At 35.4% G+C, this 20,329-nt stretch overlaps 1 protein-coding gene across 2 annotated transcripts in view; it reads right to left on the bottom strand.

The window, feature by feature from the left end:
- Window positions 1–224: 224 nt before the first annotated feature.
- The window catches only part of LOC128558608 (remodeling and spacing factor 1-like), a 41,978-nt gene continuing 21,873 nt past the window's right edge, over window positions 225–20,329 (bottom strand). For both annotated transcript variants that reach the window (XM_053548438.1, XM_053548439.1), the window contains exons 10-19: window positions 18,703–18,759; window positions 17,819–17,898; window positions 17,447–17,551; window positions 14,072–14,151; window positions 13,469–13,532; window positions 11,488–11,788; window positions 10,546–10,696; window positions 10,149–10,303; window positions 6,074–6,416; window positions 225–5,326 (exon numbers count right to left, since the gene is read on the bottom strand). In XM_053548438.1, coding sequence (XP_053404413.1) covers window positions 3,307–5,326; window positions 6,074–6,416; window positions 10,149–10,303; window positions 10,546–10,696; window positions 11,488–11,788; window positions 13,469–13,532; window positions 14,072–14,151; window positions 17,447–17,551; window positions 17,819–17,898; window positions 18,703–18,759 — 3,356 coding nt within the window. In that variant the 3' untranslated portion in view covers window positions 225–3,306. The remainder of the gene's footprint in view (window positions 5,327–6,073; window positions 6,417–10,148; window positions 10,304–10,545; window positions 10,697–11,487; window positions 11,789–13,468; window positions 13,533–14,071; window positions 14,152–17,446; window positions 17,552–17,818; window positions 17,899–18,702; window positions 18,760–20,329) is intronic.

Below are 20,329 nucleotides of genomic sequence, written 5' to 3'. Positions count from 1 at the left end.
ACTGGTGCACAACTCAAAATGCTGCATAACATTCCTATAAAGTTTCTAAAGCCTCATGACTAGGTTAAATACTTCTGGAGATAATGTGCAACGCCAGATTTGTCTGACAGCCAGATTAAATACAACAAATCTATGTGGCCTCTAGATAGAGGCTATGATATGTATTAAATTCATACTTAGCAAGGGTCCAACACATCTTGAATGTCATAAAAAGAAAAGAAATATAATCATATAATTACATTTTAATTCATAGAAAAAGAGGTATTTCTGTAGAAAATGCACAGTGATTAAAATCAGATCATATAATATTATACATTAAAAATCTAAATACAATAATAACATCCAAACAAAATACATCCATAACATTTCACAGTTAAAATACTTTATTGTAAGTTATATAGCAGCTTTGCTATCATACAACTGAACAATTGTAAAGGATTTAATGTCTGGTAAATCAGACAGTGCACATAACATGGCAAATGTTTTGTGGAAATTTCCAATCTTGTAAACTAACAAGAATAAGAACAAAGCTGCCTGCAGCATAATTTTCTTCATTGAAAGGCTTCTTTTAAGTGTTCTGATAAACATGTATATGCAAACAAAAGAATTTTGGTTGACTACTGGTCGACAGTCAAAACATAAAAGCTCACCATGAGCACTTTGTTCTAAGGTAAACAAAAAATGCTTTCAATTAATAAACATATCTCTGTAGTCTAGTACTGTCTAGCAATATGATTGTGTTTGTGTGTTGTTATTTTCTAAATTCAATTTCAACAAGCAAAATATTACCTTCTAATCTCACGATTATTTTGGCTCAAGTTACTATTTTGCTAAATCATGGTATTACACAAAATTAAAAGATGAGAATGACAAGTCCTGTAATAGTATGAGTCTGTTATGAGATAAAAAAATTGCAATCTGTCTGTAATACATACACAATGCTAAAATAAATTCAGAGTTTTCTGCAGATATGGACTACTAAGGCAGAATCAAAATATCAAATTCTGTGCAAAAAATATAAAAAGACATAAAATGAAACATTCTTAAGTTGACAGGTCTTTTCATGAATTTCAGTTATATTTTGCAAGTTCTACATATGATATGAACATTATTTTTAAGGTTCCTGGGGAGAGGTGTAAAAAAATATTCATAATGCCTATTTTATAGCTTGATTTCTAGCCCATGAAAATTTTCAAAACAAAATGTTTTGTTTGTTTTTTGTTAATTCTAAAAGAATTTAGCATGAAAACGTCACTTTTATGTTAAAAAGACCCTGAAAGTTTTATAAGAATTCTTTGGCAAGTAAAGTCATAGCTGAAAGTAAAAAAAATGGAGATCATCGTGGATGCTAGTTACAACGGAGAAGACCAAAGCTGAATATGGTGAGTGTTCAAAGGTTCTGAACTGTCCGAAAGTGTGCCCCCTTAGTGCAGTCCTTTTCTGAAATTCAATGTATATATCAGTAATTGACAACTGTTTTGTAGAGTAATACATTCTTTTATCTGATGTTGACAGCCCTTTCTTTTTATGATTTGGTGTTGTTTGGGGCTAACAGTTAAGGTATTGTCTAATACTTAAAGAGAAATCATAGGAAACTGTTGTTACAGATATCATAGATCAAACACAAAGCTTCATTCAGACCAAGAATGTAAATAAATATGACACAGACATATAAAATACTACAGACACCACCTTGTCCTTAATGGAACATCTCCAAAATATGGCAAAGAACTAATGACAACTTAGTTACTGTGTGTTTTCTTAACAACAAAACAATTCATTAGAAAACTAGATCCAATTATTATAGAAGGATATATTTGGAATTTCATTTCAAAGGGTAGGATATGGAAGAATTCTCCTTTGAAAAATACAATGCATAACTACATGTATAACATACTACTACTGGCTCTAAAGATTGGAACTTCATGAGTTTACACCCGTCAAATTCAATGAAAATATACAATTGCTACAATGAGACATCACCTAATATAATATATAAATATCTTGTAAGTCCGACATACATGAAACTGGATTAAAATGAAATCTTTTATTTGCAAAAACGTTTAGCCAAGACGACATATGGACAAGACAATGATATCAGAAGTGTGATTTATGATGAAAGTTGTCAATATCTTTGGCATTATCATTTTAAGTCTTGACATTTCAACATTTTTCAAAATTAAATATCTTTCTTTGTATTTTCCTTGTAGAACTTCTGTCCTCTAAAATAAATGTTTGACATACACATAAATTACCAGCCTTGATCTACAGTTACAAAACCAAGAAAACAGCGAGCATTAGTATGCTATTGTTTGGCTGGGAATGCATGCAAGTTGTTGCTTCAACATGGAAAAACTACTTTTTCCATCATAGTTACAAAGTTTATTAATAGATCTAGTTATTGCGTAGCAAGTCATGATTTTCAATGTCTAGACTAACATAAAATATATGCATGTTTTAAAAAACATTTGTTTTAATGGTGTACCATAACACATGCACAACACAAGCATAAAAAATTTCTTGTAAAACTGACAGCTAATCAAAGAATATAGAATTACATAGTGACAAACATATACTGAAATAACTCAAGTTAGTTATGATTCTACAACACTTATTTATATATCAACCAGCTATGTTTTAATGCCCTCTTTTAAGCAATCTATTGTAAAATCATTAATATGTGTGGTAGACTGATTTTCATGGATTTCGTGGACATGTCAATCCATGCAATTAAATACTATCTATCCAGCAAAGTTCCCGTTCCTACATTTTGGTAAGCCAAAATCCTCAAATTTTTATCACAACAAAATACCCTTTTGGACAAAACCACAGAATTTTATACCAAAAAAAACTAAATGATTTTACATTATCTAAAGCAAGACTATTGCATTGTGAATAACTAAAATTGCTTTTAATCATGACAATTCATAATATTTTCTTTGAATTTAATGGCACAACTGGCAGTTGTTTAAATGTGATAAAATAAATATCTTGCACTAACAAAGATAAAGCTATCGTTATGCATAGGGAATGTTTTAATGTCATATACACAACTACATGTGAACACATACCAAGTGTACAAATTCTTAGTGAAATACAAGCTCTGTAGGGTCAACCTAAAATATAATATGTATATTTATGTACATATTTAAATTTCACTGAAAACTAAGGAAAACTTAATTTCTCAAAACAAAAAAAAATCATTTACAAAATTATTCTAAATATGTTTTCATAGTCACTGTGGTGTTCTAGTGGTCTGGGTCTGTACAGTAAATATGTTTCTTTGTTTTTGTTTCAAATTAATAATTACTCTGTTTTACAAAGAAATGAAGTATATCTGTCTATGTCAGATACTTCAGCACTATCTTCTACATCATTAGATACTCCCTCAGAATTAGGTTTCAGAATGTTGTCCATCATAAAGCCCCTGTTTGGAACTTCAGTTTCTGTCCTAGGGTTTGGAGTAGACCCTTGCAACGTTATTGGTGGTCCTGCATGCCTAGTCTGTGGTCTCACTGGCTGATTAGGGCTTATGTTTTGCGGAGGTCCAGCTGGACCAAATCCTGGTCTATGTAGTCCTTGCTGGGGCACATTTGGATAATTATAAGGCATTCCAGGAAAGGGACCAGGTCCCTGCTGGTTTGGTGGGTGAGGCATTGGGCCCTGAGAGCCCATATGGTAAGGACCAGCATGTTCTGGATAACCATGTCTTTGTCCTTGATATGGGCCTTGGTTGGGGTGATAATACTGAGGGTTTGGACCATGAGGATTTGAATGTCCAAATCCTTCTGGGTGTCCCATAGGGTGTCTATAGTTTCCAGGAAAGTAGCCTGGGGGTCCTTGCGGCATCGATCCCATGTAAGGCCCATGTTGCTGGTAGCTGTTTGGAGACATAGGTCCCTGGTTAGGTGGATATTGAGGTGGAGCACCTGAAGGCATTCCCTGGGGACTCTGATATGGGTGAGTAGACCCTGGACCACCCTGGCTAAAAGGTGGTGCTTGATGGGGGTATCCCTGGAAGCCTGACTGGCCCATATAGCCTGGCATATTCTGACCCTGATAGTTAGGCTGCGAATATGGGGTAAAACTGCTTTGATGAGAGCCCTGTATGTTCTGATTTCCCATAGCCAGATCCCTCATTCCTTGAAGTGGATTTACAACATTTTCACCTGCTCTACTTTCATTTAATCTACCGTCTATCACCTGTTTGTTTTCAACTATAACACCTTGTCTTACTTCTGGTTTCACAACCCCTACAGGAGCATTTTGTTTATTTCTTGCTGACAAAGGACTATCATCTTTGCCCTTTTCAATAGTTTGTGAAACCTCAGTTTCATTCTTTTCATCCGCAGTTTGCTCTTCTGATTTATGAGATTCTTCATTATTTTCAGATCCTTCAACTTTAACTTCAGAAACACTTCCTGTCTTATTTTCTACAATAACACTGTTGTCTGTTACTACCTTATCATCTACATGTTCACTTTCAGCTTCTATTTCAGACTTTGCTTTTCTGCCTCTTTTCTTTTTAATTGGTGTTTCATCTACACTAGTTTCACTAGCTTCTGGTTTTGCTTTTGGTTTTCTTCCACGTTTTTTTGGTGTAACTTCTGGTGTAGTACTGCTGTCCTCTGCTGCCTTTTCACTTTTACTTTTTCTTCCTCTCTTTTTCTTTTGAGGTGTTACTTCAGGTGTAGAATAACCTTTTTCATTGTCTGCTATTTTTTCATTCTCTTCCTTTGTTCCTGTAGCATCTGATTCCATTCTTTGTTCGTCAGACTTGTTTATTTCAATATTCAAACTTCCAGCTTTAGCATCTGCACTTTCCATCTTTTCCTCTTCTTCAGTATCTTCTAGTTGTTCTTTGGTTACATTTTTAGGTAATTTGGAAGGCCCAACTGTCTTTGCTTTCTGTTGGTTACCTTTTTTTTCAGCAGTTTCACTTCTTTTATCTACCATGTCTTTACGTTTAGAACCAGTCACGTTTTCATCATCACTATCCACACCAATTTCCTCCCAACCACTTTCTTCTGATTCCTTACTTGAATGAGTATCATGAGATTCACTTAAAACATTTTTCTTCTCATCTGTCTTTTCTTTATCTTCTTCCTCTTCCTCAGAATCGGACTTTAATACATTCTTCACATTCTTTTTCTTCCTGTTTGTTTTGTTTGTGTCAGATTCACTGACCTCAGTTTCAGAAGAGTCAGATTCTTCAGTTTCCTCTGCCTCAGTTTCAGACATATCGGAAAGTTCCTGGAATTTCTTGCTCTTGGATTTCTTCATCTTCACCTTCTCTAAACTCTCATCTGTTTCATCACTGTCATATCTGTAAAATAAAAGAAAACAGCTCAGAATCTTTGATTGGAGCATTAATTTAACAGTGGAACATTCTGAAATACAAGCACTGGTCATGATTAACGAAAAAAAAATGACTGTAAAACATATATTCTCTCCAACATGATGTGTCAGAGGTAACTGGGTAGGTAAAATAAGAAAGCCACAACCAAATGACCCTCCACCTAAAGGAGATAGCAGCTGATGCAAGTGAGAACAGCAATCATCCTATGAAGTTTAACTATCATATGCCCAAGCTTCTTGAGATACTGATCAGAAACTGTATTCAGTTTCAAAGTCATACTTCATCTACTGACTCGGTAACAGGGGCCCGTTATCTGAACACAAAGAAACTCCTTATCAAATTTGACAGCCAATGGTCCAGGCAGATATTAATCAGAAACAAGTCTTAATAGGGGTAAACCACACCCTCAGATATAATCTCTATGAAATTTTATGACCAAAAGCCCAAGTGTTTTCCATCTATTAATTAATAACTGTTTCAGTCAAGTTACTGACACAATTCAGGTCATACCATGAATTTTTTTCAGTCTTGATGCCACTATGTTATTGACCTTTGATTACTGATTTTGAAAACAAAGTCAAACATCTTGTTATGACACCAGACTATCGCCCTATGAAGTTTTACAACAGACAGATGTAATGACCTACGTGAACAAAACAAAATACCCCTTCTTTTACGAAGGAGCACAAAATTATCTTTGCCATGCTATCTTACCTGGCTGATTTCGATGGAGGTTTCTTTCCCTTCTTTTTTCTTGGAGTAGAATCATCGGAACCGTCCTCAGAACTTTCAGAAGAAGATAAAACTTTCCTAATCCGTTGTCTCTTCCCTGACCGTGGCCTCTCCTTACTGTCCACCTTTTTATTTCTCTCATTCCTCTTCTTTCTCTTTGCTTCAAAATCTGAATCACTCAGCTCCGAAGAATGAAATGAGTCATCATTGTCTTCAACTTCAGTTTCATCACTGTTTATTTCTCTGTAGTTCACCTTCCCGCGGCGAGGGCGTCTTTTTGACCGCCTTGTGGAGTCTTCATCACTTTCAAAATCACTATCAACAACTGCAAAAACAAATATTACATGTTATTATCATGCAAATGTATTTTGTTACTACTGCTTCAAACTTCACTGACTGAGTATACTACTTGTACTTATGGTTTGTGGTAGTATTACTGAAAACCAAAAAAACTAATGGAAATTAATCCTAAATTTATTCCTATTAAATCAGTTATTATCAGAGACACAAACATCTTTAAGATTAATAAAGTTAAAACAAATCCAAATTATCAAGTAAACTGACACAACAAGAGATCACAGAGTGATCTTGGCGCCCACCAATATGCCAATTTTGAGTGTTCCAAATTTCAAGACTTAATGACTAGCTCAAGGTTAAATTTCATTTCCGTACACAACACTGTGCATATGGTCCAAATTTGAAAGCTGTAGCTTGAGAAATGTGAAGGTAGGTCACTAGATCAATTTCACAAACAAAGTTCTTTGTACACAAAACTATATGCATGTGCATCAAGTTTGAAGGCTGTAGTTTGAGAAATGTGAAAGAAGGTCACTAGGTCAATCTTAAGGTCAAAGTTTATTTCGGTACACAAAACTATGCAAGTGGTCCAAATTTGAAGGCTGTAGCTTGAAAATTGTGAAAGTTGGTCACTAGGTCAAAATCAAGGTCAAATTTTATTTCAGAACACAGAACTATGCATGTGGTCCAAATTTAAAGCCTGAACCTTCAAAAATGTGAAAGTAGGTCACCAGGTCAATGTCAAGGTCAAAGTTTGTTTTGGTACACATTCCTATGCATGTGGTCTAAATTTGAAGCCTGTAGCTACAGAAATGTGAAAGTAGGTCACTAGGTCAATCTTAAGGTCAAAGTTTATTTCGGTACACAAAACTATGCAAAATGTCCAAATTTGAAGGCTGTAGCTCGAGAAATGTGAAAGTAGGTCACTAGGTCAAAATCAAGGTCAAATTTTATTTCAGAACACAGAACTATGCATGTGGTCCAAATTTGAAGCCTGTACCTTCAAAAATGTGGAAGTAGGTCACTAGGTCAATCTTAAGGTCAAAGTTCATTTCTGTACATAAAACTATGCATGTGGTCTAAATTTGAAGGCTGTAGCTTGAGAAATGTGAAAGTAGGTCATTAGGTCAAAATCAAGGTCAAATTTCATTTCAGAACACGAAACTATGCATGTGGTCCAAATTTGAAGCCTGTACCTTCAAAAATGTAAAAGTAGGTCACTAGGTCAATGACAAGGTCAAAGTTTTTTTCAGTGCACAAAACTATGCATGTGGTCCAAAATCGAAGGCTGTAGCTACAGAAATGTGAAAGTAGGTCACAAGGTCAAAATCAAGGTCAACTCATGTCAAGGTTCATCTTGCCACTCAAAACCATACACGTGGTCCAAATTTGAATGTTGTAGTTTATTGACAAGACTTTAAAAGCTTTTCCCTATACAAGTCTATATGAACCATATGACCCCCAAGGCGGGGCCATATTTGACCCTAGGGGGATAATTTGAACAATCTTAGTAGAAGACCACTAGATGATATCACATACAAAATATCAAAGCCCTAGGCCCTGTGGTTTTGAACAAGAGGTTTTTCAAAGTTTTCCCCTATATAAGTCTATATAAACCATGTGACCCCAGGGGCGGGGCCATATTAGACTCCAGGGTAATAATTTGAATCACCTTGGTAGAGGACCACTAGATGATGCTTCATACCAAATATCAAAGCCCTAGGCTCTGTGGTTTTGGACAAGAAGATTTTCAAAGTTTTTCCCTATATAAATCTATGTAAATTATAGAAATAAACAAAGGGCCATAACTCATTCAAAAATTGTTGAACCAGTCTGATTTTCAGGGGGACACAACTAGGGTACCAATACATCATTCTGACAAAGTTTGGTCAAAATCCCCGTGGTAGTTTCTGAGGAGATGCAATAACGAGAAATTGTTAACGGAAGGACGGACGGACAGACGGACGGAAGGACGACAGACCACGGACGCAGAGTGATTTGAATAGCCCACCATCTGATGATGGTGGGCTAAAAATATTTAACAATCACTTTCTTAATAAGCTTAAATAAATTTGTATCAAATAAACAGAAGAAATTTAATTTATATTTTAAAACAAGAGTACCAAATGGTCCTAGGTCGCTCACCTGAGGAACATCTGGAATAATTTTGCTGAAAGTGTGACTGAAGAAACTATTCTCTATTCTTTCCTGCATTTTTTAAAGAAACAAACAGAGCTGCTGCTATTGCATACACAAGGTTTTTCTTTGATTTGACCAGGTGACCTAGTTTTTGATCCCAGATGACCCATATTCGAACTTGACTTTAATTTCATCAAGAAGATCATTCTGATCAAATTTCACGATTAACCAGTGAAAAATGCAGCCCCTTTTCTTTGATTTGACCAGGTGACCTAGTTTTTGACCACAGATGACCCTTATTCGAACCACAGGAGTCTGAAATTCTATCAATAAGACCTTAGAAGTCCATCTTTACAAAAAATACCCCCTATATATATGAAATAAACACCAGGAAGGAAACGTCAAAAACCCAGGGTCCGTTGAAAATACGCACGGAACACAGGGTGATCGCAATTTAGCGAGCGTGGTGAAGAAATAACACTAAAGTACACCTAACACACTCGACAGTATTCAAATCTGATACACTTTACGAGAGTAATCAGACATTTTCTGAGGTTTTCCGAGATTTTCAGCTGTCGCCGAAGCCATTCCCTGACGTCACAATAATAACAATTAAGCGCCAGGATAAAATTAGAAAGTAGAAATTCCCGTACTGTCTTACCTTCAAATTACATAACAGACATTTTCATATTGCTCTATTCATATAAAAAAGTCATTTTACACCAAGTATCAAATTTTACTACTGAAATTTAGATATTCCGCTGCATCGAAAAATGGATTATCCCAAGTGTAACCTCCCTTTACGGGTTTTCCCAATCAAATTTTGTAAATTATCTTTTTATTGCGAAAGGAATCTAGGGGATATTATAGTATGATGTAAACATAAATATTCTAATACTTATTTACTCGATGTACAAATTTTAAAGGATAAAATAAGTATTTTATCTTTATCTCGGCGCTGTAATTGTTGTTGTTGTTGTGACGTCAGCGAATTGTTTCGGCGACAGCTGAAAATCTCAGAAAACCTCAGAAATGTCTGATTACTCTTGTAAAGTGTATCAGATTTGAATGCTGTCGAGTGTGGTAGTTGTATTTTAGTGTTATTTCTTCACCAAGCTCGCTAAATTGCGATCACCCTGTGCTCCGTGCGTATTTTCAGCGGACACTGGGTTTCTGACGTTTCATTCCTGGTGTTTATTTTATATATATACGGGGTATTTTTTGTAAAGATAGACTTCTATGGTCTTATTGATAAAATTTCAGACTCCTGTGTTCGAACATGACCTAGATTTCATCAGACAAACATTCTGATCATATTCCATGAATATTCAGTGAAAAATGCAGCCCCTATAGTTTTTGAGTCCAGATGACCTATATTTGAACTTGACCTAGATGTCATCAAGACAAACATTCTGATCAAATTTTATTAAAATCCAGCGAAAATGACCGATATTCAAACTTGACCTGGATTTCATCAAGGCAATCATTCTTATCAAATTTCAAAAAGACCAAGTAAAAAATGCAGCCTCTATTGCATACACAAGCTAAGTGTGAACAGACAACAGAGGACGGACATTGAGCGAACACTGCTCTGGTAAGCTAACAACAAGATAATATTTACCAAAGTCATCTTTATATTTCCTGTTTCTGCCTCCCTTTCTTCGAGACTTCCTTGTAGACCTTGAGTTGTATCTCCATGACGACTCGATACTATCTTCACTAACCTCTTCACTCTCGTATACTGATGATTTAGTCGCATCAGAACCATTCGAAGCACTAGCAAAACACAACACAATGGTAAGTTATATTATTGCACTTTCTTGAAATTAAGGTATTAATTTTAGACTTGTTTCATTCAGCATCAAAGTACACAATCCAAGGCTTGAAAACCTTGAACAGTTTTAACAATGAAAGGTTAAACAGATTTAGAAAGGATGAAAAAATTAGGAATTTCAAGGTAATCCAACCAAATTAAAATTTTGAATATCCTTAGGAATTTCACGTAATTGGAAACTTACTCTGAGAGCTGATAGTCGTCAGTATCATCATCATCATCTATGTCTTCATCTAGCTCAGTGAGACGTGGCTTACGTTTACGTACTGGTTTCTTAGGAGCTTCCTCATCAGACGCACCAAGTATGTTTGACATATCCTTCCCTCGGCTTATACCTGATATATTTGTACATTGATACTTTAATGTTAATTAAATCAATCTGTGCGAAGTGTATTCTTGCATTATAGTTATTCATTTATAACTTTGTGGTAAAGATAAAATTGTAATCATTTCGCTCATGTGAACAAGCCACTTTCCATACAATACAATTTTAGCAGCTAAAGTCATTTGTGCTGCAAATGGAAAATAAACATGTTAGAAGAAATATCATTCTGGTGCTGCATAATTTTACAAATAATGACATGGTAACTCTAGTATCAAATAATTTCTTATACTGTGACCATGTTCTCTTCAACTGATGTGCTTTTGTAGCAAGAATCAGGCTAATCCTGAACTACTTTCTTATTTTGGATTATTAAGATTACTAAAGATATAATGCTATGTATAATATTAAAGCTCCAAAAAATGTTTCTCAAATACATGGCTTTTGCTTGTTTACTCAGCTAGGGTCAATTTAAACCAACCGAGTTACCAATTTTATATATTATGTAGGATGAAAAACAGAATAATCATCTTATAAAGCTTATTTGGGACCAGCGGTCTAGTGGTTAAGGTATTGAATGCTCAACTCAATGGTTTTGGCTTCGAGTCCTACTTCGAACTGACCTTGCCTTTTCATATCACACCAGTACTGGTTTTTCCAAGAAACAGACTCGAGAGTGGTCCAAATAAGCTTGAAGCTCTCAATATAATCGCATAAAAATAAAATTAGACATACACAATGTATGCTTTTATATGCATTGAACTAACTAAAACAACAAACATCTCAAAAAATACTAGTATATACCTGGTGGCTTAATTTTCCTTGGTTTAGGTTCCTTTGGAATGCTCAGATCTTCTTCAATAGCATCCATGATTAATTCGTCAAACTCTTCAAATCTATAGCTCACAGATTTCTTAGTTCTACAAGCTCTCTGGATAAATTTTGGCTTTGATTTTTTGCTATGGTGAGATCTCTCCACTTCAGAAGAGCTCTCTGATTCGGAGGTAGATCCTGAACTTCCTGTTTCACTGCTGGTACTACTCCCAGATTCATCCTCACTTCCTCTGTACTTCGGTTTCTTACGAGATCTTTCCTTTTTAACCTCCTAAATTCAATAAATGTATCTTTTTTTTATACACATGTCAAAAACTTCAAGATAATGGAACAGTATGAGTTCTGTACCAGTTCGATTCTGTTTACAGGATGACAATGATCATGTACTCTTAAATAATGAGCTTTTTGCAGGAAAATTAGGTAAAAACTGTAAAATGTTTATACTGAATGCAATATGACTACAAAGCAATACATTCATTAAGCTGTTACGTATCATTAGAGCAAACTAAAAAGCACAAATATAGAAGACAGTTAACAGAATAGAAAACAAGAGCTGTCTGTAAGACAGCCAATGCTCGACTATACGAAATGTTGTCCCAGAAGCAGAAGTTTCAAAGCTATATTATGCCTTTAAGTAATAGCTATATGTACCTGCATGCTAAACTTTAACAAGGAATTTTTAAGTCCAAAAGGGAGCATAATTTGGCCAAAATGCATGTCAGTATTATGTGACCTGATTCTATCAGCTAGTTTTATAACTCCGAAGTTACATGTGAAGTTTCCATTCAATATCTGCAGCAGTTTTGGAGATAGTAACTTGCATGCAAAAATTTAACCAGGATTTTCTAAGTCCAAAAGGGGACATAATGTACCAAAAATACATGTCAGAGTTATGGGACTTGACCCAGTGAGGTTGGAAATTGAGCTGGAACAAGGAGCTGCATATCAATTCATTCTTGTAAGGGGTATTGATGCTAGACGAAACAGTCCCATTTGGTTAACCAAGAGATGGCCCATATAAAGCAACCTAAGTCCAAAATGAGGTCAAGGTCAAGGTCAAACTGAGGTCAGGTGATGTCTGAAGATGAGGAATGGTCACAGGTTACATCTGCTTTAGTATCAAGTCATTCTAGTAAGGGGTATTGATTCTAAACGAAACGGTCCAATTTGGTTAACCCTGTACGGACGGACGAACGGACGGGTGCCCATACGATTCATGTATTAGGTGGTCATTCCATTGTTTGAAAACAATAGAATAACCACTTAAGGAAAAAAAGAATTAAGTGGTTACGGAATGAATACAAAGGATTTCTATTGTCCTAGGCCACACCTCCTACCACCAATTCTATTGTTTTCAAACAATGGAATGACCACCTAATACATGAATTGTATGGGCGGATGGACGGACGAACAGACGGACGGACAGGACAATCAGTATATGCCTCCCGGATCAGTAGATGCTGGGGGCATAAAAAGTAAGTTTCAAAGCTATATGCCTTTAAGAAATAGCTGTATGTACTTGCATGCAAAACTTCAACCAGGATTTTCTAAGTCCAAAAGGCGGCATACTTCCGCAAAAATGCATGTCAGAGTTATGGGACTTAATGCTATCACCTAGTTTTATAACCCTAAAGACACATGTGAAGTTTCAATTCAATATATGCATTAGTTTTGGAGAGATTTTCTAAGTCTAAGTCCAAAAGGAGCATAATTTGGCCAAAATACAAGTCAGAGTTATGGGACTTGACCCAGTGAGGTTGGTAACTGACCTAAAGTTTCAAAGCTATATGCCTTTATATGATAGCCATGTACTTGCATGCAAAACTTTATCTAAGGTGTGATGCCAACGCATATGCCTGGGTGAGTAGAATAGCTAAAATATTCTTGGAATAGTTGAGCTAAAAATCTGCTTTAGTAAACTGTAAAAGTATGTGGGAAACTTGTATCATACCCCTGGTTCTGGTTCCTTCAAAACATTGTCCAAGCTTACTGACACAAAGGCAAGTCGTTCTTTCCTGTAATTTGAAATTGTTGTATGTAGAAATAATAGTTTAACCTTCAGCCTGTTGGCGGCAAGTGATTCTGCCTATGCGACCAGTGCAGTCCAAGATCAGTCTGTACATCCATGCAGTCTGATCATGGTCTGCACTGGTTGCTATTCAGTCTATTTCATTTTGGTAAATACCTCTTTAAACAGTTAATGGTACTGTCCAAATTGAAAGATGGACAAGTTCATTATAGAAATTTAGCAGGGTAAAGGATAAATATTTCATTAGTCATTAATTCCTACTATGGGTATCCTTTCCACTTATGAGCTGTGCTCCTGGAATTCTTAATTTACTAGCATTAACAATTCACTTGAATATAACTATTACCAACAATATATAACTCTTTAACAAGTGCCACTGTTTCTATTTATGCCAGTTGAGATCAGGCTTAAGTTTGTAATCATCAAATTGTATGCAGTAGAGTTTTATAGAGATAAAACTATTTACTAAAATTTCCACCATTCCTTGAGAACAGCAGTCAATATAAATAACAGACAAAATGTTACCTTCTAACCAGTCTATCATTCTTCAAGATAGCCTGGTCCAACATTTTCAGATTTTCCTCCAACTTTTCCTTTAATGATGTCTGCAAAAAAGTTCAGTTATGCTGTTACAACATGCATCAAATATTTTGTTCAAACACATATTTGTTAAACATCTGCATATCAACATGCTATATGCATTATGAACATCAACCATATTCTAACTTGTTAAAACTGCTGATGAAAGAAATCCTTATTTGTTTCACATTTCATTTACAGGTTTCATTTTGATTTTTTAGTTTTTGTTGGTTTTAACTTCTTTACCTGGGTAGAACCACCAACCTTCCAATAAATCAGTTGAACTGCTATGGCCGAAGCAAGCCACAAACCCATCAAATGATTTGAAGTCAGCGACCTTAACCACTCGGCAACAGAGGCCCCATTTACAGGTTTTATGCCAACATTATTTTCAATCTTATATTCAGGCAATATCCAAACTGTAGAGGTTATATTCTATCATTAAACACTCTTCACACATACAGTCGAACTTCGATGGCTCGAACTCGAGGGTCTCGTGGAAATTAGTTAGAGTTTTCCGTTGTTCGAGCCATCCGAAATGGCGGCCATTTTGAATCTGGGAATTCGAGGGCATTTAAGCGTAACCCTCTTTGATCGACCTGACTTTTCTTATCCGGCCAGAGAGCGTGTTTTTTGGAACATTAAACATTTTAGCAATTTCAGTTTTTGATTTCAGACCCTTTTCACATTCGATGATGGCGTTATATTTTATGTCTATAGTTTTTGGATCTAATCGTTTTGTTCCTTACTTTCCAGTAGCCGACTTAGCTATTCTTCCGTTTCCGCGTCCTTTACTAAGTTATTCAGCCATGCTAAAGCAGTATAAAAGTTTACATCGGACTCCCGTTTTTATGCAGAAAAAAATAAAGACAAATATTGCTCAATTATTTTGAATAAATTTATTTGTAATATTCAAACCAATTAAAGCATTGCAGTGAACGAAGGACACTTTGTTTTATTTGTTTGTCATATACCGACGATAATTACATAAGCGTGTGAAAATTACGCAAGCGCCGGTTAAAAGGGACGCTTGGCAAATGTCAGACAGAAGAGTCATTCGGCGACAAATTGTCTGTTGGACTGAATAGGTATAATTATCACTGTAATTGAGGCGAGGGGACCACCAAATGAGTTCGAGAGTTCGAATTTTCGAAGTTCGAGCGATCCGAGGTAGAACTATATAGCATAAAGAAGGAATAAATTCGGGACCAGGCAAAGAGTTCGAGTGATCCCGGGTGTTCGAAAGATCCGTGTTCAAGCCATTGAAGTTTAACTGTACATGTATTTTTCATGATTTTTCATGGTACAGAATAATTACCTAATATGAACAATAATTACAATTAATATTGTGGGCACGAAATTTCTTTGTCACCTTCAGCACCTTGTACTCAGGTAAACTAAACAGGGGGACAATAAAAAAAGCACGACAGAGTTAAGATTCTTGAATACGGCATTTTATCTTAATGACTTCTATCTCTGTATGAAGTTTTAACAAAATCCCTGCTATTGTTTATTAAATTTTGAGTTATGCTCCAACAATTGCTAAAGATGCTCAGACAGATGGATGGATGGACTGAGACCATTACCAAATCCCACTTTTCCTTTGAGCTGGGGGATATTTAATAATTATCATTATCAATTATCATAATCATTAACAAAAATTTATGATTGCACAGTAATGCAACTTTTACTGCAGTCAAACTTAAGAGCCATAACAAGAGCTTCCAGGATAGAAAACATGCTCAACTATTTCGATACTCAATAGTAGGGATGGGAACGAATATCCGAATATTCGAATATTCGAAAATCGGTCGAATATTCGAATATGAAAATCAAATTCGAATATTCGTAAATTATTGTATTTTTTTTGTTTCAAAATAAGTATCATTGATTTTGGGCAATATGAGTATGGTAATTCTACAGAATAAAACCATGTCATGTTAGTTTATCGTGTATCAAAAGATGTCCAATTAACAAGAAAATAGCAATGCATAATTGGCAGGGGCCATCGTTACGGATTAACAGTTTGCAACAGGCGTCAATGTGTCAGATACATGTCAAAAGATGTACAATTAACAAGAAAATTGCAATGCATAATTACCTGGGGTCATCGCTACGGATTAACAGTTTGTAATTAGGCGTAAATGTGATATCTTTTGTTCATTTTTATTGGCGCCTGTTTTATGTAACAAGTTGTAGAATTTTTTTTCCGAAAACAATACCAAACTTGTAGATATTGTCGATCTTTTCACAATATTTTGTACGACGTTCCAGACCATCCGCGGAATCGGTTTTCATCCGTAATCGGCCGTATAAGTTCATGTTGAAGAAGGTTTAAGTCTGCCTTACTTGCTTTTTACACGACGATTTCTACACGCCGATTGAAATTTTTCAAAATGGCGGCGGTAATACAACAGCGCGTCACGTGTTTAAAAGGGACGACCTGCTATATTTAGATAAAATTGCGACGGTCTAAATTATAATCGTTTTAATTTTTTGTATCATTTTGAAGCTAAAACACTGAATTAGTTAAATATGGTCATGATTATACTGACAGAATCGTGAAATAAAACGCTAGGATCGGCGGGTTTTGCTATGTAGTATCGGGTTACCTGAAACAAACATATTTTTTGGCCTTATTTACGATGATCCACGCTTTAAACAAATAAATACGTTGTGTATATCCCAAGCACTTAATAAGAATTTAAAGCTTCCATTAAAACTAACCGAATATTCGAATATATTCGAATATGGCAAACCGAATATTCGAATATTGATTTCAGTATTCGTTCCCATCCCTACTCAACAGTGAAAAGGGCCTTGTAATATATGATGTGGGTATTGTTGTGAAGAAACAGTTTTAAGCATTGAATAATAACAGAGCTAAGTGCAAGGGCATTAACCTTTAGCCTGCTGGCGTCAAGTTATTTTGCCTTTGCGACCAGTGCAGACCAAGATCAGCCTGCACATCCGTGCAGTCTGATCATGGTCTGCACTGTTTGCTATTCAGTCAGTAAATTTTCGGCAAACACCCCTTCAAATAATAAAATGGTACTGCCCAAATTGAATGATGGACCAGTCCCATTTTAGAAACTTAGCAGGGTAAAGGTTAAAACCTTAACCTGAAATTCTAAGAAAAGGCATAATTCATGCAATACAAGTGCCTGCATTATGGATCTTGTTGTAAGATGTTGGTGATGTGTAACAAATATTTCCAGTTTGAACCAGTCAATTAAGTAATAACAGAGGTAAACTGTAAGACTGAAGTACATGTGGTTATTGTTCACAGGTGGTATCTGTTCACAGGTTGAAGATACTTACATGTTCACATGGAGGACAGAACCAATCCCCATCTGGTATGATCATTAATGGAGGCCGCAAACATGCTGTATGGTACCCAGCATCACATTTATCACACAACAAAATCTGAAAATACACAGAACATAATCAACTTTTATCAAATTAGGTTTAATGCAGTTTTCAAAATATTTCAGTCATACAACAGCAGTCAGGAAACCTGTGTTTTCGATTCTGTACCAGTACTAGCTTCTCTATCATGTACAAATTCATGTTAAAGAAAATAAAATTTGCAAGGTGACTACTTTCTACTAATGGTATTTTGTGGACAGAATGGGGCCAAAAGTTTAACAAATATTGTGTGTCAAAAAATAAATGAATGCATATATGTTTTACCCATTCTGGTTGATGAGATCGGAGACATTTAACACAGGCTGCTTGCTCTTCCTCCTCTTCTACAACTTTTGTTCCTTTTTCTGAAATACAGTTAACAAATTCATGGCAGGAATGTAAAAAAAATCCAGAATAACAGCTTAGCTGTAGAGTGACAACAAGTTTGGAGACCTGTCTATGATTCTGACTTTGCTACAGAACATTTTCAAATTAAAATCAATTGAAACCACCTATGTTTCTTTGCTGGATGGTCATATTATCTGGATTTCCTTTACAAATGTTAAAATTTTATATTTGTACAATGTTATCCATGTGTCTTCCCCAAATGGGAAAATAAGTTCACTACCAGAAGGGCTGCACTAAGAACCACATCTTTATGAAGGACCTGCATATTCTCCAAATAACCCACCATCTATAAATGTATCAGCTTTCATGAAAAATCTCTTGTACTTTTAAAAGTTAATGCAGGATCTTTTGAGAATGACAGAGGGACAGGCAGGCAGATAAATGGGCAAGTAAAAGAACAAAATAAAATGCTGTGCATTTACTCCGTACTATTTCCGATCTATGCCTAGGTTTATGAAAAAATTTCTTGTACTTTTAATGTTATGACAGAAACTGTATGACAAAGAAATGTAAAGGATGTATAAATGCAAAAATGAAATAAAGACACATGCTCTACATACTGTCTTGTGTCTTTATGAAAAGATACAGGACAAAATCTCATGCACATCTTAATTATTGCTGGATCCATTTTCTGGTCATATTTTTTGTAATGTCTGTTGCCATGATGACCACATTTGTTGCCACAGTAACAAATACTGAGGTACATTTTCACTTCTGCAATACACATATAATCAAAGAAAAAATTAATTTGCTTTACTTACTGTTAGCCTTGGCTTCATGGCGAAGAGCATTTCTACCTTTTGGCACTTCTTCTATAACTATAAAACAATCAATATTGACTTTAGTATACTCAGCATAATTCATAGTTTAACCTCAACGGACTCTACACCAAAGGAGAAAATACAACACTATAAGCACAGATATTCTCTTTCACATTCACAACAAAGTCTTAGAAAATTGAGTGATAACCACAGCACAAACAAGAGCTGTCCGTAAGACAGCCAATGCTCGACTACTGAGTATTCGAATTATTGTCCCAGAAGCAGGAAAATATTACCCTAAATGTTAAAATATCTAGAGTTTCAATCCAGTATCTGCATTAGTTTTGGAGATAGCAACTTGCATGCAAAACTTTAACAAGAAGTTTTATGTTCAAAAGGGGACATAATTTGATCAAAATGCATGTCAGAGTTATGGGACTTGATGCAATCAACTAGTTTTATAACCCCGAAGGCACATGTGAAGTTTCAATTTAATATCTGCATTTGTTCTGCAGATATTAACTTGTACGCAAAACTTTAACCAGAATTTTCTAAGCCTAAAAGGGGGCATATTTTGCCCATAATACATGTCAGAGTTATGGGACTTGACCCAGTGAGGTTGGTAATTGATCTAGGAAAATAAACAAGAGGGCCATGATGGCCCTGTATCGCTCACCTGAGTACCATTGCTCTAAATGATAAGTTCAAGTTTTGACAAAGATCACATAGGCATACAAATAAAATATCATCAGAATAAACATTTTGTTGTAACAGTCCCTTTTGACCTATGGGTCACATACTAGTCAGGGCCAATTTCAATATCAAGTTTGAGTATCCTATTCTCAAATGCTGCATTTTTGTACTAGCATGACTATTTCTTAACCTTGAAGACTTAAATAACATTTAAAACCAATCTCATTAGATTCTGCCGAGGTATATTCATTTACATGAAATAAAGGGAGGTAATTTGTCATATATTCAGTCAAAAGTTATCTACCCTCATTGTCCGAGACAATCTGATGGCATAAATGACATTTCAAATCAGAACCTTCATTGGTTACCGAGATACATCCATTTTAATTTGAAATAAACGAAGGTAATTTGACATAAAATCAGTCCATAGTTATCTACCCTGATTGTTTCAGTCCAACTAATGACAATAATGAAATTTCAAATGAGTCCTATAAATACTTACTGAGATAAATCCATTTTTATTGAAATCAGGGGAGGTGATTAACTATCAACTAGTTTTATAACCCAGAAAACACGTGTGAAGTTTCAATTCAATATCTGCATTAGTTTTAGTCCAAAAGGGGGCATAATTTTCCCAAAATACATGTCAGAGTTATGGGACTTGACCCAGCTTGGTAACTGATATAGAAAAAGAAAAAAATAAGTTTCAAATCTCTATGCCTTTTAGTAATAACTGTATGTACTTGCACGCAAATCTTTAACCAGGATTTTCTAAGGCCAAAAGGGGGCATAATTTGGCCAAAATACATGTCAGAGTTATGGAACTTGACCCAGTGAGGTTGGTAATTGACCTAGAAAAAGAAAAAGTAAGTTTCCAAGCTATATGCCTTTAAATGATAGCTGTATGTACTTGCATGCAAAACTTTAACCAAGG

Source organism: Mercenaria mercenaria, chromosome 7, assembly GCF_021730395.1.
Source record: "Mercenaria mercenaria strain notata chromosome 7, MADL_Memer_1, whole genome shotgun sequence".
Lineage (NCBI taxonomy): Eukaryota > Metazoa > Mollusca > Bivalvia > Venerida > Veneridae > Mercenaria > Mercenaria mercenaria.
The sequence above is the reverse complement of the archived record's forward strand: the minus strand, read 5'-3'. Positions and strand labels throughout refer to the sequence as shown.